Source organism: Plasmodium gonderi (genome assembly GCF_002157705.1).
Source record: "Plasmodium gonderi DNA, contig: Chr13, whole genome shotgun sequence".
Classification (NCBI taxonomy): domain Eukaryota; phylum Apicomplexa; class Aconoidasida; order Haemosporida; family Plasmodiidae; genus Plasmodium; species Plasmodium gonderi.
Genome location: NW_021628938.1, coordinates 759,994 through 780,570, shown reverse-complemented (window position 1 = coordinate 780,570; position 20,577 = coordinate 759,994). Strand labels below are relative to the sequence as shown.

At 30.4% G+C, this 20,577-nt stretch overlaps 5 protein-coding genes across 5 annotated transcripts; 3 read left to right on the top strand and 2 right to left on the bottom strand.

Annotated features, from left to right (window-relative positions):
- Positions 1 to 73: 73 nt before the first annotated feature.
- Positions 74 to 2,116, bottom strand: PGO_131280 (hypothetical protein, conserved; the record flags this gene model as incomplete). Its single annotated transcript, XM_028689644.1, has 1 exon — positions 74 to 2,116. The coding sequence occupies one exon, from the start codon at positions 2,114 to 2,116 to the stop codon at positions 74 to 76; it is 2,043 nt and encodes a 680-aa protein (XP_028545445.1).
- Positions 2,117 to 5,680: 3,564 nt separating this feature from the next.
- On the top strand, positions 5,681 to 6,809 carry PGO_131270 (hypothetical protein; the record flags this gene model as incomplete). Its single annotated transcript, XM_028689643.1, has 4 exons — positions 5,681 to 5,743; positions 6,040 to 6,267; positions 6,396 to 6,470; positions 6,513 to 6,809. The coding sequence occupies 4 exons, from the start codon at positions 5,681 to 5,683 to the stop codon at positions 6,807 to 6,809; spliced, it is 663 nt and encodes a 220-aa protein (XP_028545444.1).
- Positions 6,810 to 7,551: 742 nt separating this feature from the next.
- Positions 7,552 to 9,168, bottom strand: PGO_131260 (hypothetical protein, conserved; the record flags this gene model as incomplete). Its single annotated transcript, XM_028689642.1, has 1 exon — positions 7,552 to 9,168. One exon carries the CDS (start codon positions 9,166 to 9,168, stop codon positions 7,552 to 7,554), a length of 1,617 nt encoding a protein of 538 aa, XP_028545443.1.
- Positions 9,169 to 10,406: 1,238 nt separating this feature from the next.
- On the top strand, positions 10,407 to 11,563 carry PGO_131250 (glutathione peroxidase-like thioredoxin peroxidase; the record flags this gene model as incomplete). The annotated part of the gene is made up of 3 exons (XM_028689641.1): positions 10,407 to 10,697; positions 11,044 to 11,214; positions 11,420 to 11,563. The coding sequence occupies 3 exons, from the start codon at positions 10,407 to 10,409 to the stop codon at positions 11,561 to 11,563; spliced, it is 606 nt and encodes a 201-aa protein (XP_028545442.1).
- A 3,381-nt stretch (positions 11,564 to 14,944) lies between these two features.
- On the top strand, positions 14,945 to 19,204 carry PGO_131240 (P-type ATPase4; the record flags this gene model as incomplete). Its single annotated transcript, XM_028689640.1, has 1 exon — positions 14,945 to 19,204. One exon carries the CDS (start codon positions 14,945 to 14,947, stop codon positions 19,202 to 19,204), a length of 4,260 nt encoding a protein of 1,419 aa, XP_028545441.1.
- Between the last annotated feature and the right edge of the window lie 1,373 nt (positions 19,205 to 20,577).

Sequence of the window (20,577 nt, the reverse complement as noted above, 5' to 3'; positions counted from 1 at the left end):
CATTAATGATAGACCATTGATAAGAAAATAAAAGAGGGATTTCTTTTTTCTTAACTCATATGATTTTATCCCTCTAGGTATCCTCTTCGACGTCATGTCCATCTGCAACTTCCTCCTCCTCCTCATTTTTTATGTTTTTTTTTTTTTTTTTTTTTTTTTGAGATGTCTTCTTCTTTTGATCCTGAACAAAATTGGATCCGGGTGGTTTACTAGACTTCTGAGCTGGCTTCTTCGAATTCATGAATCCATTTAACGTAATGCTTAGTGCACCTGACGTACCGGGTGCTCGATAAATTCCAATTTTCTTCGAATCGATGCCTAGCTGTTTATGAATATAAAATTGTTTATTCGAATTTTCCATATGAACACCTAAAGAAGCATCGGATTCTTGATATTTTATTTTGTTAATGGGTAGAATTATGACCTTATACAATTCTTCAAAGTTTATTCTACTAACTATAAATCCATCATACGTGAAAATTTTTAAATTATTATCAACACGAAGTCTGGGGTGTGTTGTAGCTGTAATAAAATGTTTTCCATCATTAAAAAATTCACAAATTACAGCACATGACGATTTTGTTTTTGTAATTTCCTTTTTTGTAGTTGTATTCCATATAGAAATATCTCCACTTAAATTTCCAAACCCAGCAGTAAGTAACAATTTTTCTGAACAATTTAATTTAAGGGTATTAAATTTATGTCTTCCAAAGGAATGTGTAACATTTGCATGCTTATCATAGACTACAATTTCGGCTGGTATATCACCTTTGCATACATAAAATTTATTTTGATTATATGACCATATGGAATCATATATTTGCCCTCTATCAGTCATTATATTTACTTCATTCAACTTTTCTGTATCAATAAAAAATAAATTACTTAATCCATAGTAATACTGTTTTTCTTTGTCTACTTGTGTATGTACATTTAACAATAAAGCACTTGCATTTTTATTCCATTTTATTTTCATTTCATCTGAATTGAAAAATGTTTTTGAATAAATATATTTCTCTAGATTCGATAAGTTGAAAATCTTAAAAACAGATGGTTTTCCTTTTCCTCCTCTTTCGTATGTCGCAATTAAAACTCCTTTTTTCTTACTCTGTTCAGGTGAAATGTCGAAAAATTCCAAATTTTCTAAACGTAGCTGTTGTACATACGAAGAAAAATCGTTTTCTTTATATATACAAATCTTGTTATTTATTCTAATAGCACAAATGGATTCACTCGCACTCCACTTGTAGAATGGCCATGTGTTACTGCTATACGTTTTTAATGTGTCTACGCGTACGGGTTCGTCAATGTGGTTTGTCTCACAACTACGCCTCATATCTGCACGAGTGTCCCCGTCAACAGAAGCAGAAGAAGCAGCATCAGTGTCAGTGTCAGAGTTTTGTTTCTCAATTACAATATTCTCATTCCGATCCGCAGCATGAGGTGCACTCCTCTTTCCTCTACTTCTGGCACTGGCGCTGACACTGACACTGTCACTCTTTTTTTCCTTCTTTTTTACACCCTTATTTGACAACCTATAAACGAATAAATTGTGGGCACTTATCTCTGGCTTGTATTGGCAGTACAGGACAATGTGAGTGTCTTTTGGGCTTGTTGTAATTCCCTTAATCGGTGTCTTGGTTCTAATATAAATATCGTTTCTCTTCTGTTTATTTTTTATATCTATTACTTGTGCCACGTTTAAGTTTTCCTTTCTGACAATAATAATTTTTTTATAATCATTTGTGCATGTGATTAGTTCGACATCCTCAAATTCTTTGTAGATTCTAATACCTCTATTAAGTAAAAAATCATTGTTAAATTTGTTTCCCGATTTTTTTACTTGTGCATTGGGTTCAATTATATTTCGATTCACGTCCTTCTCAGAAGTGCATTCCCGTTTGTTGTTCTCATTGTTGACGTGTTTATACACGCTAGCATGCTTACCATTTTCTGTATCGTTTACTACATTCTGTTCACTTTTTTTTATTTCATTTTCAATATCTTCAATTATGCAACTACTCAAACTAACGTCGTACTCGTATATGGTCACTTTGTTCTTACTGAACGTTAGGAAGTACAAGTTGTTACTTTTGTTTTCATCTACAGCACTCATTGCTTTCCGCTTCTGTATTTCGCTGTTTCTTCTCTCTCTGTCACTCTCTCCTACTTTTCGAGCAGTGCTTGGGGGTTACTTCAAGTTAGATCCTCTCTACCTCACTCGCTCCTTTTAATCTCCTTTTCGATATACTCAAAATATAGGGTATATTTGTATTATATTCGTTGTGTTTTTTTTCTCTCTCTCTCTCTCTATATATATATATATATTATACATCTAGTATTGTGTATTATATACCTATAACTGTCACCTCAGTTGAAGGATCTTGTGACAAATTCAACTGAACTACTTTCTCTCTTACTCTCTCTCCTCCTCCCCTGGCATCATTCACATTATATATAAATATACAAGGAAGTTTTTCCTTGATGGCATATTTCCCGTGATATAAAAAATATAAATATAGAGGGAACAGTCCGTTAATAGTTGTTGTAACGTCAACAAAGCAAACGAGAGGAGCAGGGAGAAAAAATTCCAGCAAATCCAAAACTTTTACCAAATTATAAATTTTTTTTTTTCTTCTTTTTTCTGATACAAATTTTTTAATCTTCTATCTTTCTCCTTGTTATTTTTAAAACGGGAATTTTTAGCACCGTAAATCGGTAACAAAAAAATGGCCACAAAAAAGGAGTGGAACAAAAAATGGGCACAAAGGAGTGAAATAAAAAATTGGGCACAAAGGAGTGAAATAAAAAATTGGGCACAAAGGAGTGAAATAAAAAATGGGCACAAAGGAGTGAAATAAAAAATGGGTACCTTATTTTTCTTCTCCTTTTCCTTTCCCTGAGCGAATACAATTTTTGTGTCGACTTGTGTGGCCATTTTTTTTTTTTCCACAAAATATAGGTACAAATAAAGCTTTGCTTAAAGGCGCCCTTTTTTTTTTTTTTTTTTTTTTTTTTTTTTTTTTTTACAAGCCAAACATAAGCCTTTTTTCTTTTTCATTTTGACAGCTAAATCCTTTTGTGATAATGTGTACATGTACGTTCATGCTGCTACCAACTGTTCAAATGTTTCTGCAAATTCGTACATATGAGAGAATAGACCACATTTTTCCTAATAATGCTTCAAAATAATAATAATATATATATGTATGTATATATATATATATATAGCCCTCTCCACACCGCTCAAATAATTGAAAATGGCCCAGTAGCGTGATATTTAATTTCCCTTTCGAAAATTTTGCACAAAAACAGGGAGATGTTCCACAGAATACGGCTGAAGTCATAGAAGTAATATCGTGGGGATACTTAATTTACACATGAATTGTTTTCTTCTTTTGGTTTTTCCATTTTTCTCAATGCACACATATATAGTGTGGTATTCCTTTTTTTTTTTTTTTTTTTGTTTTTACAATGAGAAGTGTATTTTTCTCAGTTAATAGGAAATAAAAATGAAATATATATCACCCCACATGCACCTCCCTCTTACCCCTTCCTTCAGTCTTTTACAGTATCTTTCCCACTCTGTTGTGTAAAATATAAACATAATTGCTCCCCAAATCTATATCAATACATATGAATGTTTTCTCTAAAATGGAGAATAATATTATGTAATTTCTTGTCTTCTTCTCCTATTTCCATGTATTTGTTCTAGCGCTCAAGGAGTGCCATAAGATTTAGAAATTCACCCGTAGGATGCACATATGTATACGTCCGATGTGGTGCAAAACTGATACAAGGTCAGCAACGTACGCGTTCAAACTTTTCCACCTTTTTTTTTTCTTTTTTACCTTGCCGTTAATAATTTGCAAAGAAATGATAACGATAATGATGTTACATATGCGTGTGTGGAACTTTGTCAAACGTTATTCATTCTTATGAATGGGTTACTTGGACTTGTTATTACGTATGTGTATGTGTGGGGATGGAAGAAAATCTAAACGGTATAATAATATTCCATTAAGAATATATCGAATGATCTACAAATTGCGTTTCCTGTACTGTCATATTGAATCATACCAATTTTATTCTACGTAAACCACAAATGTGCACATCCTTAAATGCATTTGTTCAGGCACATATAAATACGGTTCTTGCTCAGTTAGATATTTTAGCATATTTTTACTAAAAATTAAACGATTATTTCAGAGTTATGGAGGAGAGAGGGGAAAATTCAAACGCCTTGTTCGTATGTTTTTTTTTTTTTTTTTTTTTTTTTTTTTGAGACATTTGTTTGCATTAATATATACACACTCACACACATGTATGAATATGCTTATATGCTTACTTCCCGTGAATTACTGTTGCAGATCAGTTTATTTTTGCTATAAATGCATGATTAACCCGTAATATCACTTTGAAACAAAACATAAACAGAGAATGGTGGTAATTTCAAAATAGAGCAATATTGTGTAGGGTAACCTTTTTTCATGTTGGTCTAAAAATCCGAACATTGTGCTTTTTTTATTTTTCATTATTTTCTGATCGAATATATATACTGGGGAAAAGTGCCAAATTTTGACATTTTTTCTTTTTTTTCTCTTCTTTTTTTTTTTTTGTTACATGTCAAATTTGTTTTTTTTTTTCCATCTTATGTGAAGCTATAAAAGGCGTAAAAAAAAAATTTCCTTACAAATTATGTTCTTTTTTTTCTCCGTTTTTTTCTCAATTATTCTCAATTTTTGTCTTTTTTTTTTTTTTTTTTTTTTTTTTTTTTTTTATGTTTTGCACTATGAGAGTACAACAAAGGAAGAGCCACTAAAATTGTGGCTTAAATGTATGAAAAAAAAAAAAAAAAAAAAAATTAAAAAAAAAAGGGTAAACGAGAGAGGAGATCCAACAGGATAAGTAATACAAAAGGAAAAACATTCATCGATATATTTTACTAAAAAAAAACAAAATTAAATTTTTTATTCATGTTTTCATTTCCTTCACCAGACAGGCTTATTTATAATAATCATATGACTCTTTCCAATTTACACTACTATTTTTTTTTTTTTTTTTCTTTTTCTCTTGTAATAATATGTATAATTACCAAATGGTTAAGTTTAAATAAATCTTAATGCACTTATAATCCATACAATATTAGGAGATAATTTCTTTCTTGTTTACTTGGATTATGTCCTTCCTTTTCCAATTTCCTACACCGGTGTACCATCGTATAACTTTTTATAAATCTGCATAGAATAAAAACATATCACCATTTCCAGCTGCTAGCTTCCGGTCTATCAAAACGAGTATAGAATTCTTTCCTTAATATTCGTGTGATACTGTTACATATTTTCCTTCATTCCCCAGAAGAGAATAAGCAAAAAACAGAAACAGCGTAGTAAATATAAAGATATGCTGTGTGTGTGGCTGGATTAAAGGGAAGGGTAAAAGTCCAGCTGAGAACCTTTTTTTTTTTTTTTCTTGTTCCCTACCACATTTGGTCAAGATCAAATCGAAAACCTTGTGCATGCACAAATAAATACATCAACATTTGTGTCGCACCCCACGTTGAGCCTAACTTATTTATGCAGATAAATATACATGCAGGAATGCCAAGTAACAATTCTGAAGTAGCAAATCTGAAGTAGTAAATCCACGACCCTCGATAAGTGAACATCCCCAGATAAACATGAAAATTCTTCTGTATATCAATCTCCTTTTTATATCTATGTTGTCTTATGCAATCGAAAATGTAAGGAAGTGTGAAATTCCAAGTCTTCCTTCTGGCATGAAAGAAAATTTTACAATAGACTTAAACACAAAGTCTTTTTTTGAGAGTTCAGGGGAAGTTGCAGCTCATATCGGACACACATCAAAAAAAGAAAAAAAAAATATATATATATATATATTTATATACATATATATGTACATATACATGCATGAAGTGACTCTGCTTGTTCTCGTTCTTGTCCTTGTGCTTTTTCGCATTCTAACGTTCATATCCCTGCTCAGCAATTTTACAAACAATTCTTGGACCCCTTTTTGTAGGAATTTAAGAACGAAATTTCTGTTATTCATAAAAGTGTGATAAAAAAAGTACCCCTAAAGACATGGGTCGATTTGGTAAATGACTCCATCAGTTTGATAAAGCAAGAGAACAATTTAATGAATAAAAGTTTACACGAGAATGATTTGATTATATGGAACAATGGAAAACTCATGAATGAAATGTATTTCAATTCTGAAAATTTTCGAACAGGAAACAAAAATGTGTATGTTTTCTTATCAGACCAAGTAAGCATGTCAAAAATGGAGTACTTATTATGGTACCTCTTAGTTCCAGAATATTTACCTTTTTTTTTTTTTTTTTTTTTTTTTTTTTTTTTCTTTTTCCCCTCCTTTAGAGTATGGAGACAGACTGCTTCACAATGAAGAATTTTTACAATACCATTTCCAATCAAACAAGAAAGTACACAAGTGTTATTAAAAAATATTTTAATATTGATGACAACGTGAGTGAGGAATGGAAATCCATGAAGGAGATACTACAACTTTTAATGAAATCAAAAGAATTGCGAGATCTCTTCATTGGATTAAAAACTGAAGAACATATTGAAGCTGTGAGGCAAAAAATCCTGGATCTTACACAAAAAAACAAAAATTATCAAATATTTTTTGATATTCTCAAAGAGCATAAAATAGTTTATAATATCCTTGAAAACAAGGAAAAGTGGCTTGTTTTCGTAAAACAAAACTTACAAAATTTTAACAAGTTGCTGCAGTTATACTATCCCAATGTTAAAATAGATGACCTGTAATTTCAAGAACTGTTGAAAAGTTACACATGCTTCTACTGATGTATGTATGTGTGTGTGTGTGTGCGATACCTTGTCTTGTCTTCTTAAATTTGAACATGATAAAGAAGACTAGATATGCAAAATATGACAGCCTGACAGTAAGAGTGATGTGTGTTCCATATTCCCTTGTAACAAATTGGGGAGGAAACAGAGGCTGCACAAAAATGCGCACCTTAAATTCTGGACACAATAAAATGATAACTGCTTTTTTTTTTTTCTCTCTTTTTTTTTCTTTTTTTTTTTTTTCTTTTTTTTTTTTTTTTTTTTTTTTTTTTTTTTTTTTTTTTTTTTTTTTTTTTTTTTTTTTTTTTTTTTTTTTTTTTTTTTTTTTTTTTTTTTTTCTTTTTTTTTTTTTCTTTTTTTAATTTGTATACTCCAAAACCTTTTGAACAACTTAAAAGTCAGTTAATAAAAAAAATTAAAATGAATAAATTGGTAGCGATGACCCATCGAGCGAATGGGCAAAATGGACAAGATTCATGGAATGAAAAACATGCAAATGATATGCTTCACCACAACTGAACACTTGCATGCGTGTGCAAATATTGCAAATAAAAAACAGCAATGTGGTGAAATAAAAAGCAGAGTGGCAAAATAAAGAACAGAAAAGTCGCGCACGCTTTTTTAATTTATAAGGTACTCGAATGAAAGGAAAAAAAAAAAATAAATAAAAACAAACATGACACCAAAAAAGTGACTTTAATCAAAAATTTAAAGAAAAAGACAGCCCTAAATTTCCAAATGGAAGGGCTTTGACAAAACCATAGGAACCTAACAAATGTAAAGAATCATCAGGTATACAATTCAATTTGATGTTAAATTTTCCCTTCATGTATTGGGTTGAAATGTTCAAGTTGGTATCGGGTATCCTATAAGCAAGAGCACAATGAAAAGGAGAATAATTTCCATTTATACCTTCAACGTTGGCTTCAAGTTGATCTTGTAAAATTTCGATTTGTTTTTGTTGATTGTCAATAATTTGTAAAATATTTTGATAATTTTTATTTCTTTCAATTTCTTTCATAAATTTTTTTTTTTTTTTTCTTGTCAAATCGTATGATAATTTTTTTACATAATTTATATTTTTTTTTATTAACTTTTCATATTTTTCTACTGGTAAAACGTACATAAAATTTATTAAGCACGATGAATTGTTAACATTCGTTTCATTTTCTCTTATTTTGTCATATAAAGTAAATTTAAAACTTGGAACAAGTAAATTTTTTAACTTTTTCTCATAATTTCGAAATGTTTTACTAACATGATTAATGTATGAAATGTAATCATTGTTGCTTTCTCTGTGTGACATTATTGCTTCCTTTATTTCGTTAAGAGCCTTTACTTTTACAGACTGGATTTTATAAACGAACAGATTGAACAAATTTTCTTCAATAATATTTACTATTTCTAGGAAGCAATTATAATTACTTTGTAAATATTCTTCTTTCACTTTTTCCTTGTTCATATTTTTTATATCTTTTATGTATGTATATTCTTCGTATTTATGTTCGAACTCGTTTAGTAGGTTTAGAACAAAATTTTTCAAATTATCTTTCTTATCTATGCATTTTCTGTACGAAGAAAAAATATTGTGAATTGATAAAATTATTTTATCCTTAATCATTTGCAAATGCTTTTTGTATTCCTCCACATTTTTAAGTGCATCTTTTGGATAAACACTTTTCATAGTATCTTTAATTTCGATCTTTATTTCTTTGTCGTGTCCTTTCTCCATACCAATGCATGGTGAGATGTTCTTCTTGGTATTGAAATCCTTTGGGGATATTTTTTCCGTTTTCAAATTTTCTTTAAAATTTATCGTTTGATCTGATGTGGGTAGTAAATTTCCATGCTTCGTACTTTTTTCTGGAATATTTACTACCGATATGGGAGCTGCATTATCTGTTTCTTTTCCTGCTTTATTCATTTCTTTCTTATTTTCATTATTCTTTTGTGTATATCCTCCTACAATTGACTTTCCCTCATGTGTGTCTTTTTTTTTCCCCTTCTTCTCATCGTTCTTTTTATCAAAAAGTGAAAAAATTGAGCATAGTTTATATTTGTTAAACTTATACGATTCGTGTATACATATTTTTTTTTTGTTATGAATGTACAGGTAATTTCTCGGCTTGCAGTTAATTTTTTTCCCAGATAGCCACTTATTCCTATTATCGTACATGCAATGTGGCTTTTTTTTTTCCTTTAACAATCTACAAACTTTTAGCCCCTCCCATTTTTTCGAATTAATATACAGATATATATTATTCACTATAAGCAGCAATAGTATGTGTGGAAATGAATTCTTAATTAAAAATAACATGTTGTGGTGTGTGCTTCGGCTTGTTCTTAATGAAAAATAACATGCCACGCGTGTACGTCTTAGTGTGCGTGTGTGTTCTTCTGCTTTTTTCTTTTGTATTCAGGGGTGGGAAAATGCATCCTTAATTGGAAATGGAAATTTTCCAGACAAGAATACTATCACATTTGCACGATCTTGCATATGGTAATGTCTTTCGTAAATTCATGTGGTAATGTCTTTCGTGCATTCATGTGATAATGCTTTGCTTCCATTCATTTGGACTGTCTGGGTGTGTGACCTTTTTCTTTCTTCCCCTTGAGGTAGATCAGTAGGAAAAATGAAAAGGAAGGGGACAGAAGGTAGGGGTTAATATTTATGAATTCACAATTTGCTGCTTTTTTACCCGTAGATGAATTCGTTTTGTCGTTCGTCCACTTGTGGAAACCTTTTGCTATCAAGCACATATTGGATCTTCGTTTTTTTTTTTTTTTTTCTTATTCTCTTTGTTATTCTTTTTCCTGCTTTTTCTTTTTTTCTTTTTTTTTTTTTTTTTTTTTTTTTTTAAGCAAAACTATGAAAAAAAAAAAAAAAAAAAAAAAAAAGAACCTAAAGAGAAGTGTAAAAAAAAAAAAAAAAAAAAGGAAAACGCTTGAAATCAAAAAATACACCATTTGTCCAATAATTCCAAAAAAAATTTTTTTTTTATTTTTTTTTTTTATTAAAAAAATTCCCCTTTAGATTTTTATTTTTTTTTTTTTCCTTTTTCTTTTTTTTTTTTTTTTTTGCATGGCTCGTTCGTTACATTTTCCATTCCTGACATTAGCAAAAAATTCCTCCAACTGCTTTTTCCAATTTTGCCATTTTTTTTTTTTTTTTTTTTTTTTTTTTTTTTTCCTACAATATTGCACGTGCTAAGTTAAATGTTAAAAAAGTGAAAGAGTGTTGCAAATTACTGGGTTATGCCTCAAGAGAATAATACAACATTTTTGCTAAAGTTACAAAAATTGCTTAAATGCTGCCATAGAAGATAAAAAAATTGTAATGAAAAAAAAAAAAAAAAAAAAAAAAAAAATTAATAAAATAGTGTCAATTATTATATTACCAAGCAGTTTTTTTTTTTTTTTTTTTTTTTTTTTTTTTTTCCTCCTCAAGAAGCTTCAAATCAAAGAGCACTTCCCCTAAACATACCACTTCACTATAAAATAAATATCAATTTTTTAAAGAAGCCAACACTAATCCCTGGAAAATCGATTTCAGAAATGAAACTGTGGCTATTTTTAAAGCTAATTGTTGTATTGCTTATTTTAAGAAAAAACACGGTCAGCATGTTTAGCTTCTTCTATAAAAAAATAACAGTTTCAAAAAGTGAATTGCTACCGTCTATCTATGATTACCATGTGAAAAAGTTAGATAACACAACAATCCCGATGTCTAATTACAAAAATAAGGTTTTACTTATTGTGAATTCAGCATCGAAATGTGGATTAACGAAGAACCATATTAAACAATTTAACGAATTGCATGATCGTATGAACGCTCGAGGGTTGGAGGTCCGTGGCACCAGATAAACGAGACACCTATGACTTCGTCGTCTCCTTCTATTTATATTCCATTTCGACATGCCAGTATCCGTTGGATTAGCGCAGATGACTATGTCAATGATTGATTATAAAATGGTTTCATTTTCGTTTTCTTTTCCTTTTCCTTTTTCGCTTCCTTTTTCTTTTCCTTTTTCGCTTCCTTTTTCTTTTCCTTTTTCGCTTCCTTTTTCTTTTCCTTTTTCGCTTCCTTTTTCTTTTCCTTTTTCGCTTCCTTTTTCTTTTCCTTTTTCGTTTCCTTTTCTTCCCACGTTGGTTCATCATTTGCACATACATTTTATATTTTCCCCGTGTGCAGATCTTGGCATTCCCGACTAGCCAATTTCTAAATCAAGAATTTAGTAACACATGCGACATTTCTACATTTAACGAAAAGAATCAAATTAAATATACTGTATTTGCTCCTATTGAAGTTAATGGAGAAAACACACATGAGTTATTCAAGTTCTTGAAAGCCAATTGTGATAATGTAAGTTTTCTTCTTTTCCAAATTATTCGACACATTTGTAAAAAAAAAAAAAAAAAAAAAAAAAAAAAAAACTTCTTGTTCCAAAGAATAGTCATATTTTATAGAACAAAATATTACTATTTCAACGATGTGGTGTAATATCTCATATTTTTTTTTTTTTCTTTTTTTTATCCCTTCCTTAATCGCCGCTCTGTCCATTTATAAGATGCATGATAAACATGGAACTCTAGAAAACATCGGATGGAATTTTGGAAAATTTTTAGTTGATAAAAAAGGAAATGTAATCAGTTATTATTCTCCCAGAACAAATCCCTTGGACATTGAGAAATACATTAACGAATTGTTATAAAAATCGAATGAGATACAAAAAAAGAGAAGAAATAATTTGAATAATTCTTAATTCGTATGAGTAGTGGCTTCGTCCAATTTTCTTTTCTGCATGTATTTAAAATTGTAGTGCTGAGATCCCCGAACGCATTTAATTCTCAACAAAGTAAGAAACAGCTGAAGGGATAGAAATGTAAATATATACAGCTATATAAGAATAGATACATAGAGAGGAGAAGGTCACAATAGGAAAGCGCTGAAGAGAGAGATTTATTGTTTCAACTAAAATAGCAAAAATTGCATTACCCCCGTAGTGCTGTGTTCTGTTATTTTTACATTCTATTCGTCCTTGCTTACACGTAACAGTAGCAATTATACATTTTGAAACAAAAAAAATATTGCTTCACACATACACTCGTACAAACAGATAGAAATGAACATGCACAAAGCCTTATCATTGTTTAAGAAAATATAGAATTTCGCACAAAGAAAGGGGAGACTGTCTTGTTATCCCTTTATTAGAAATAAGAATCTTACAATAGCTTTATTATATTTGTTTATTTCATGCAGTTTTATGTATGTTCATGCGAGAATACCATTTTTTTTTTTTTTTTTTTTTTTTTTTCGTTTTTACTGTTTATTTTTTTCTGTACCATTTTTACAGCTTCATTAGTATGATGTTATTTCTTTATTTTTTTAGTTTGTGAAAATTTTGAACACGCAATTTGACCCTGTAATTGGTTAAACATAAGCCCCGAAAAATGAAAGTTATAAAAATAGCAACATCACATGTATACACACGTATACGAATGTACACTTATGCACATGTTCTTGTGTTCACAACACTTTAGGTGAGCCCTGCCAAGTTTAAAAATGAACAAAACAAGGGAAAACCCGTCTGCTGCTCCAGCAAGTAAAAAATAAAATTTGTACATATATATACATATGCATATACATATATATATACATATACATATATATATGATAAAACTGAATAGATGGAATTTACCTGCTGCACATGCTTGCGTCCAAGTAAGAAATGAATTTTTTTACCCCTACACACCACTCCGACTAATTTTTGGAATTGAGATTGTAAGATATACCCTTTTTTACTTATACCTGACTTTCAGTTCGTCTGCTTAATTATATTGTAAATGTTGTAAAAACATACACCTTTTTTTCCATTTTTTTTTCTTTTTTTCCATTTTTTTTTCTTTTTTTCTAATTTTTTTTTTTTTTTTCCATTTTTTTTTCTTTTTTTCTAATTTTTTTTTTTTTTTTCCATTTATGGTGTAAGAGAAAAAGAGTAGGGCAACGAGCATATAACACATCATTGTCTGCATTTAATCATGTATGTTTGCTTTATTAAATGTGTACACAAAAATCCTCGTGTGCTTATAAGTTAGGCATCATCTGTGCTTATCTCGTAAATGCTTTATTTATTCATGCACACATGACAAAAATATATGTGTAATACAATTTACCGACTTACCTGTGTGCAATTCTGGGATACATATGCGCACTTTTACTTCCAACATGCAAAAAGGATGTATATGTATACATATGCACTTTCGTCAGTTGCATATGCTTTTCTCCTCTGAGTAGATCTTTTCGATACTCTCAGCAGTAGCAACAATGGCAGCAGTAGCAACAATGGCAGCAGTAGCAACGATGGCAGCAGTAGCAACGATGGCAGCAGTAGCAACGCATGACATGTATATATTTAAAAATTTATAAACCAAGTTTCCAATTCTATCACAATTTGTAAAAAAAAGGAAAACGTTAAATATAATTTCTTTTAAAAAAAAAAAAAAAAATTGTTGTCACGAGTGAGAAAAAAAATGTCGTTATATATATGTGATGTCATTTTGCTACTCATCCCACGACGCACCCACACAGAATCCACCTCCCAAAGGATTTTTGTTACATGTGCAGCAGCGAATAATATACAAATACGATTGCTGATACATAAAAGTTTGCACTTGCACTGGTGTTTTGCAATGCAATTTGTATTCACACTTGTACTCTCGTTTGAATTTTTTTTTTCTTCTTTTTTTTTGCAATTCTTTTCGAAAAAAAAAAAAAATAACAACAATTATTGTCGTAAAAAAGAGAAAAATTTCGGTCAAATTTCGGTCAAATTTCGGTCAATTTTCAGTAAATTTTCAGTAAATTTTCAGTTAAATTTCTTAATAGTCCATATATATACTGAAGCAGAAACATTTGCAAATAGAAAATACATTTACACGTATACACAATAAATTCGAATAAAGTATAAAAATAACAAAAAAATAAAATAAAAAGTTCAAAGGAAATAATTATATAAATATGTTTATCTTTTTTTTTTTTTTTTTTTTTTTTTTTTTTTTTTTTTTTTTTTTTAAAAAAATTTCATAAACATTTTTTTTTTTTTTTTTTTTTTTTTAAAAAATTTTTAAAAAAATTTTTTTTTTTTTTTTTTTTTTTTTTTTTTTTTTCTTTTTCTTTAACAAAATTGCATAAACATGTTTACTTTTTTTTTTTTTTTTTTAACGAAATTGCATAAACATGTTTACTCTTTTCTTTTTTTTTTTTAATGAATTTATATATTTATAAACATTTTTACTTTTTTTTTAACCAAATATGGAACATATTTTGTTTTTAGTCAATCCATTAGTTGTTCATATTATTTGTATATATTTTGTGTATGCAAGAAATAAAACTTGTTGTTGTACAATTATGTATCCCCACCCTTTATTATTTGCTTCTAACTGACATACTTATTCCCCACACCATAGTACATGAAACGCAAGGGTGGATGAATGGTTACGAGCAGGTATGCGATCGAATAGCACGATTATCCCTGCACAGCATGTATATATATATATATATACATACATACATTTGCATACTTATACATTTGCAAAATTCATAGCACAGAATACTAACATTAAATCCAAGTGGAGAAGTTGCGAAAAATATCCATTCACAGTGATACTTCCTACATAGAAAGTGAAAGAAAAGAAAAAATCCGCTTTTAAATTTACTTTTTTTTGTATGCATTACTGATCCAAGCGCTAAAACATCAAGGGTGTGTTTATGTATATGTAGAACTTTCATTTGACAGCATAGCGAACTATCGAAAGGTCAATAATTTTCAGCAAAACAAAAAACACACGGAGAAATCTTTTGGGGAATCCTCTGTTTGATACAACACGCTCACAGCCATTCCGCAAGGAAGATAGCGATAAAAAATAAAATGAAACAGTACAATATGAAATAACTGTTTGAATTATTTTTTATTCTATTTTTTCGACACTTCTCCATTAAGCCCCTTTTCCATTTCGCAATTTTATTGTTTAACTTTTTTTTTTTTTTTCCTTTTTGTGCCCTTTTTCACCATTTTCCATTTTGCTAAAAAGTTATGAATTCAGAAAATACACAGAACGATTCAAATAACTCAGAACCGAAGGCGGGAATTGACAACAACAACAGAAAAAAAGACCATGAAATAATAAACAACGTATCTAGGAAGAAAAATGACAATGTATCGATTATCCAAGATGTGGAAATAATCAATGACAAACCCAAAGGAAGAAACGAAGAAAATAAGGAAGAAAGACAGAAGAAAGAAAGTGTAAACATTTCTCAAAAAGGTAACGATGGACAATTGGGCAGAAGGGAAGGGTTAACTAGACAGGAAGAAGTGACGAAGAAGAAAGAAGAAGTGACGAAGCAGAAGGAAGAAATATCGAAGCAGAAGGAAGAAGTATCGAAGCAGAAGGAAGAAGTGACGAAGCATAAGGAAGAAGTGACGAAGAAGAAAGAAGAAGTATCGAAGCAGAAGGAAGAAGTATCGAAGCATAAGGAAGAAGTGACGAAGAAGAAAGAAGAAGTATCGAAGCAGAAGGAAGAAGTATCGAAGCAGAAGGAAGAAGTGACGAAGCATAAGGAAGAAGTGACGAAGAAGAAAGAAGAAGTATCGAAGCAGAAGGAAGAAGTATCGAAGCAGAAGGAAGAAGTATCGAAGCAGAAGGAAGAAGCAACAAAGATGAAGGACGAACCAGCAAAGCTGAAGGACGAACCAACAAAGCTGAAGAAAAAAAGCTCGAAATTGATAGAACCCATGAAGAAGAACGAAGAAGAGAAGAACCCAGTTGGGTACAACCATGATGCAATGGAAAGTATTGAAAATCTCTGCAAAGAGTTCGACTTGAAAGACCTCAGCTCCGGGTTGACAATAGAACAAGTAAAAATAAACAGAGAAAAATATGGAGAAAATTACATTGAAAAAGAGGATGCTATGCCATTGTGGCTCATATTCTTATCACAATATTGTAGCCCTGTTGTAATGTTACTACTTGTTGCTGCAACAGCTAGTTTAATATTAAATGAAATTGTAGAAGGAGTTGCTATTATTAGTATAGTTACACTAAATGCATGTTTGGCAACTTATATGGAGAAATCATCAGGTGATGCAATAGCAAAATTAGCAGAAATGGCATCTCCTCAATGCACAGTTTTACGAAATGGACAAAAGATTTTAATTCCATCAAGGGAAGTTGTTGTTGGGGATGTTGTTATAATAAATACTGGAGATTCCATATCTGCTGATTTAAGATTAATAGAAGTAATAGAATTAAAAACAAATGAAAGTTTATTAACAGGAGAATCTGAAGATATAAAGAAAACACTTATACCTGATGATTACACTACACCCTTTGCAACAAATCTATGTTTTGCTACAACCTCTGTTACAAATGGTTCAGGAAGAGGTATAGTAACAGCAACAGGTTTAGAAACACAAGTAGGAAAAATTGCTTCTCAATTGAAGAGATCAAGTAAAGGTAGTAAATTAACCCCTCTACAAGTATCATTAAATAAGTTAGGAGGATTAATTGGTATGATTGCCATTATAGTGTTAATATTCATTATTACATTAGCAGTTCTTATTAATTATAGAGATCCTGCACATGCAGATAAGGACCCACTATTAGTAATAATTATAATAGGTGTAGGTTTTGCTGTTTCTTCAGTTCCAGAAGGATTACCAATGGTTGTAACTATAACTTTATCAGCAGGTGCAAAAGATATGGTAAAAAAAAATGCAAATGTTCGTAAATTACCAGCTGTAGAAACATTAGGTTGTTGTTCAGTCATCTGTTCAGATAAAACAGGAACATTGACAGAAGGAAAAATGACAGCAATCAATGTTGTAACATTTTCAAAAAATTCTACACTAAGTGATGAAAATAATAAATTAGTGAAAACTTTTGATTTTTATCCAACAAAAGGATTTGAACCATATGGTGGTATTTTTGACTCCAATGAATTAACAAGTGAAATAAAAAAAAAAATTGTTATTGCGAAAAATCAAGGTATACCTTATGATTCCATTTTGTATAACTATGGAAATCCAGAATATGATTCCATAGATGTAAAGAAAATAAGATCACTCATGCTTGCTGCATATCTAAATTCATACGATACCACATTGACAAGAGATTCCAAAACGTCAAAATGGGCCATACATGGAAATATGAGTGAAGGCCCTATAGTAGTGGCAGCAGCAAAAGCAGGTTACAGTTTTATCACAAACGAGAATCATAATTTGTGTGAAATGGAATACACACGATTAGACGATTTGGAAGTAACTTTTAATTCATCCAGAAAAATGAAAATTACTTTTTATAAATTGAAAACAGAAAACGAGTTTGAATATATACATCTAGAAGGAGGAAATATAAAATTTACACACATTGCATTAATAAAAGGTGCTCCGGATAAATTGTTAAATCGAAGCACACACTTGTTAGAGGATTCAAGTAAAGGTCCTAAAATTTGTTGGGAAAAAAAAATTACAGAAAATGAAAAAGAAATCTTAGCTAAAAAAAATTTAGAATTATCACGAAAGGCATTACGAGTATTGGCAGTTTGTGTTAAGCCACTTACTGCTGAACATATTACATTGTTAAAAAATTTAAATGATGCAGATGAAAGATTGAACTTTGTTAATTCAAATGAGTACAGTGGATACATACCACTTGGATATATAGCCTCTTTTGATCCTCCAAGATCAGGTGTTAAGGAAGCAATTCAGACATGTAGAGATGCACAAGTAAAGGTTATTATGATCACTGGTGATCAGAAACCAACGGCCATTGCTATAGGTAAGCTTATTGGTCTCACAAATGGAAATTCTCAAATGAAAGGAGAAAACGAGAATGGAGAATTTCATAGTAAAGAAGAAGAGAAGGAGGAGGGCGACGACAACGACGACGAGGAAAACTCGTACAATATCGAAGCAATTGAATGTTCAGAGTTACACATCAATAAGAACCCAAATGAACCCGTATTACCAGACGAAGAGTTAGATAAATTCACAGATAAAATAGTTATATACTCGCGAGCCCAACCAGAGGATAAAATTACAATCGTTCAATCTTTGAAAAGAAAAGGATATCTTGTGGCAATGACAGGAGATGGAGTAAATGATGCACCAGCTTTGAAAGCAGCAGATATTGGAGTTGCAATGGGTATTAACGGAACAGAAGTAGCGAAAGGTGCATCTGAAATGATTTTAATTGATGATAACTTCTGTACAGTTGTTAGTGCAATAGATGTAGGAAGAACAATATTTTCAAACATACAAAAATTTGTTTGTTTCTTACTTGGTACAAATATAGGAGAGATCCTTTACCTTTCCATTGCAATAGCTGCACAGATGCCATTCCCATTAGAGGCTTTACAAATTTTATTTTTAAATTTGATGACAGATGGATGCCCAGCTGTCGCTTTGTCACGAGAACCTCCAAATCATGATAATATGAAAACACCACCAAGGCCTAAGAAAAAACCTATTATGACAAAAAGATGGTGGTTCTACGGAATCATACCACATACTATATTTGAAGCATTATGTGTTCTTTTGTCATTAGCACTCTCTTTATATCTGTGCACAGGAAATTACACTCTTAATGATATTCACAATTCTTGCAAAACTGTACACTTACCTGAAATAATTAATGGGCAAATAAAACACGAATTTAAATATTTTTGTAGAACATATGAGTATAGAATTTCCCCTGAATATGTTGGATGGGTAACGAATATCAATTTTTGGCATCCAAAAAAAAAGAAAACTGTTACATTTTGGGGTGCTGCTAAAGGAAAGATAGATAATATAAGTCCCCAATCAAATGAAATACATCCACATATTAGAACTATTATGGAAGATGGATGTCCTGAAAATTTAATGCAAGATGATTGGGGATGGTGTAAACCACGTGATGATGCTACTGTGAGAGGAAAAGATGATAAGATAGATGGAACATTTCCTAAAAATTTTGAAGACGTTGCATCTAAGGGATCAAAAAGAGGTAGAACTATGGCATTTATATCCGCTATTTGGTGCGAAATGCTTAGAGCTTACACTGTTAGAAGTTGGGAACCATTTTACAAAGTCTTTAATAGAAACATGTGGATGCATTTAGCATGTAGCATTTCAGCCACCATGACATTCTTGTCTACATGCATACCTGGAATTACTTCCGTTCTTAACACTACTTGTTTACTGTGGTGGCAATACCTCTTTGGCATCTCGTGGGCAGTTCTCAATTTAATTCTAGACGAAATTATTCCAAAGGTTATGTATCGTAGAAAATATATGTCTGTCAAGAGTTGATCTCATCTTTTGAGGAACAAGACATGGAAGAAATGCAGAAAAAAAAAAATATAGAGAAGAAAGAGTAAAAAGATTTAAAAAAATAAGCAAAAGAAAGCAAAAAACACAAAATGGGATATACAATACAATAGCTATTTTTTATTATTTTTTTTTTTAATTTTGTTTTTCCACTTATCCATTTTGTTGGCTCCATTGTGTATAACATTTTATGTCCGTTCTCTCCTTGCATCCCTTATCAGTGTATTGGTTTGAGAGACGCTAACGGATTTTGGACAAGTGGGAGAAGCTGGTGGTGATAATATTACCGCTATGTTGAGTAGTTTGGGTATTTATTTCTTTTTCTTTTTCTTTAATTTTCTATTTTTATTTTATTTCTTATTTTTATTTTATTTCTTATTTTTATTTTATTTCTTATTTTTATTTTATGTCTTATTTTTATTTTTATTTTATTTTATTTATTTATTTTTTTTTTTTTATTTTTTATTTATTTTGCTCGCTTTGTATTACGCATTATTAGTTTTTATTTTTTTTCGGCTGATTGTATATATGCAAATGTGCTGACGCTCAGAATGTAAAATCCATTTGAAGCGTACATCCTACACTTTTGTGCATGTGCAAAAAGACGGATTTTGTGATTATACATGAGTACACTGTCACATCTGAGTACTGTTCACACGCATGTTTCTTCTCTTACCTCTGTGTTTACATACATAACTGACAACTTAAATGCACACACCAATGCACGCACAACTGCACACACAACTACACACACAACTACACACATAAATATACGTATAAGCACTGCATGCACCGTGTACCCTATACCTATTTTTATGTTTTAATAATCGCATATTTATTTGTATTTAATATTTTGTTTTACGGATTTGATCTGTATCCATAGACTGCGCTTATCGCGCATGTTGCATACACATACTCTCATACCACGTGTATGTGTGTTTGTCGTGTATTTTTATATGTACAAAGCCGTGTATAGGTTTTTGCATGATTATATGCATATATGTATGCGTGCATGTGTCTATATATAAAGATTTATTCGCTGCTACTCCCTAATGTAACACTTTTAAAATATAATGTGTATATATACATAATTTAAACACTATATATATATATGGTGCACATATTTATGCATGTTCATATTTTTTTTTTGTAAATTTTGTATGAATTTTTTTTTTTTTAACAATTTAAAAAAAAAAAAAAAAAGACCCTTATGAAAAAAATTTTTGCTTTAAAAAAAAAAAAAAAAAATAAAAAATATGAAATAAGATAAAAAAAAAAAAATACAACCAAAAACCTACAAACTTCTATCAAACTTTTGTGAAAAAAACTTTTCCTTAATTTACATTTATCCACAA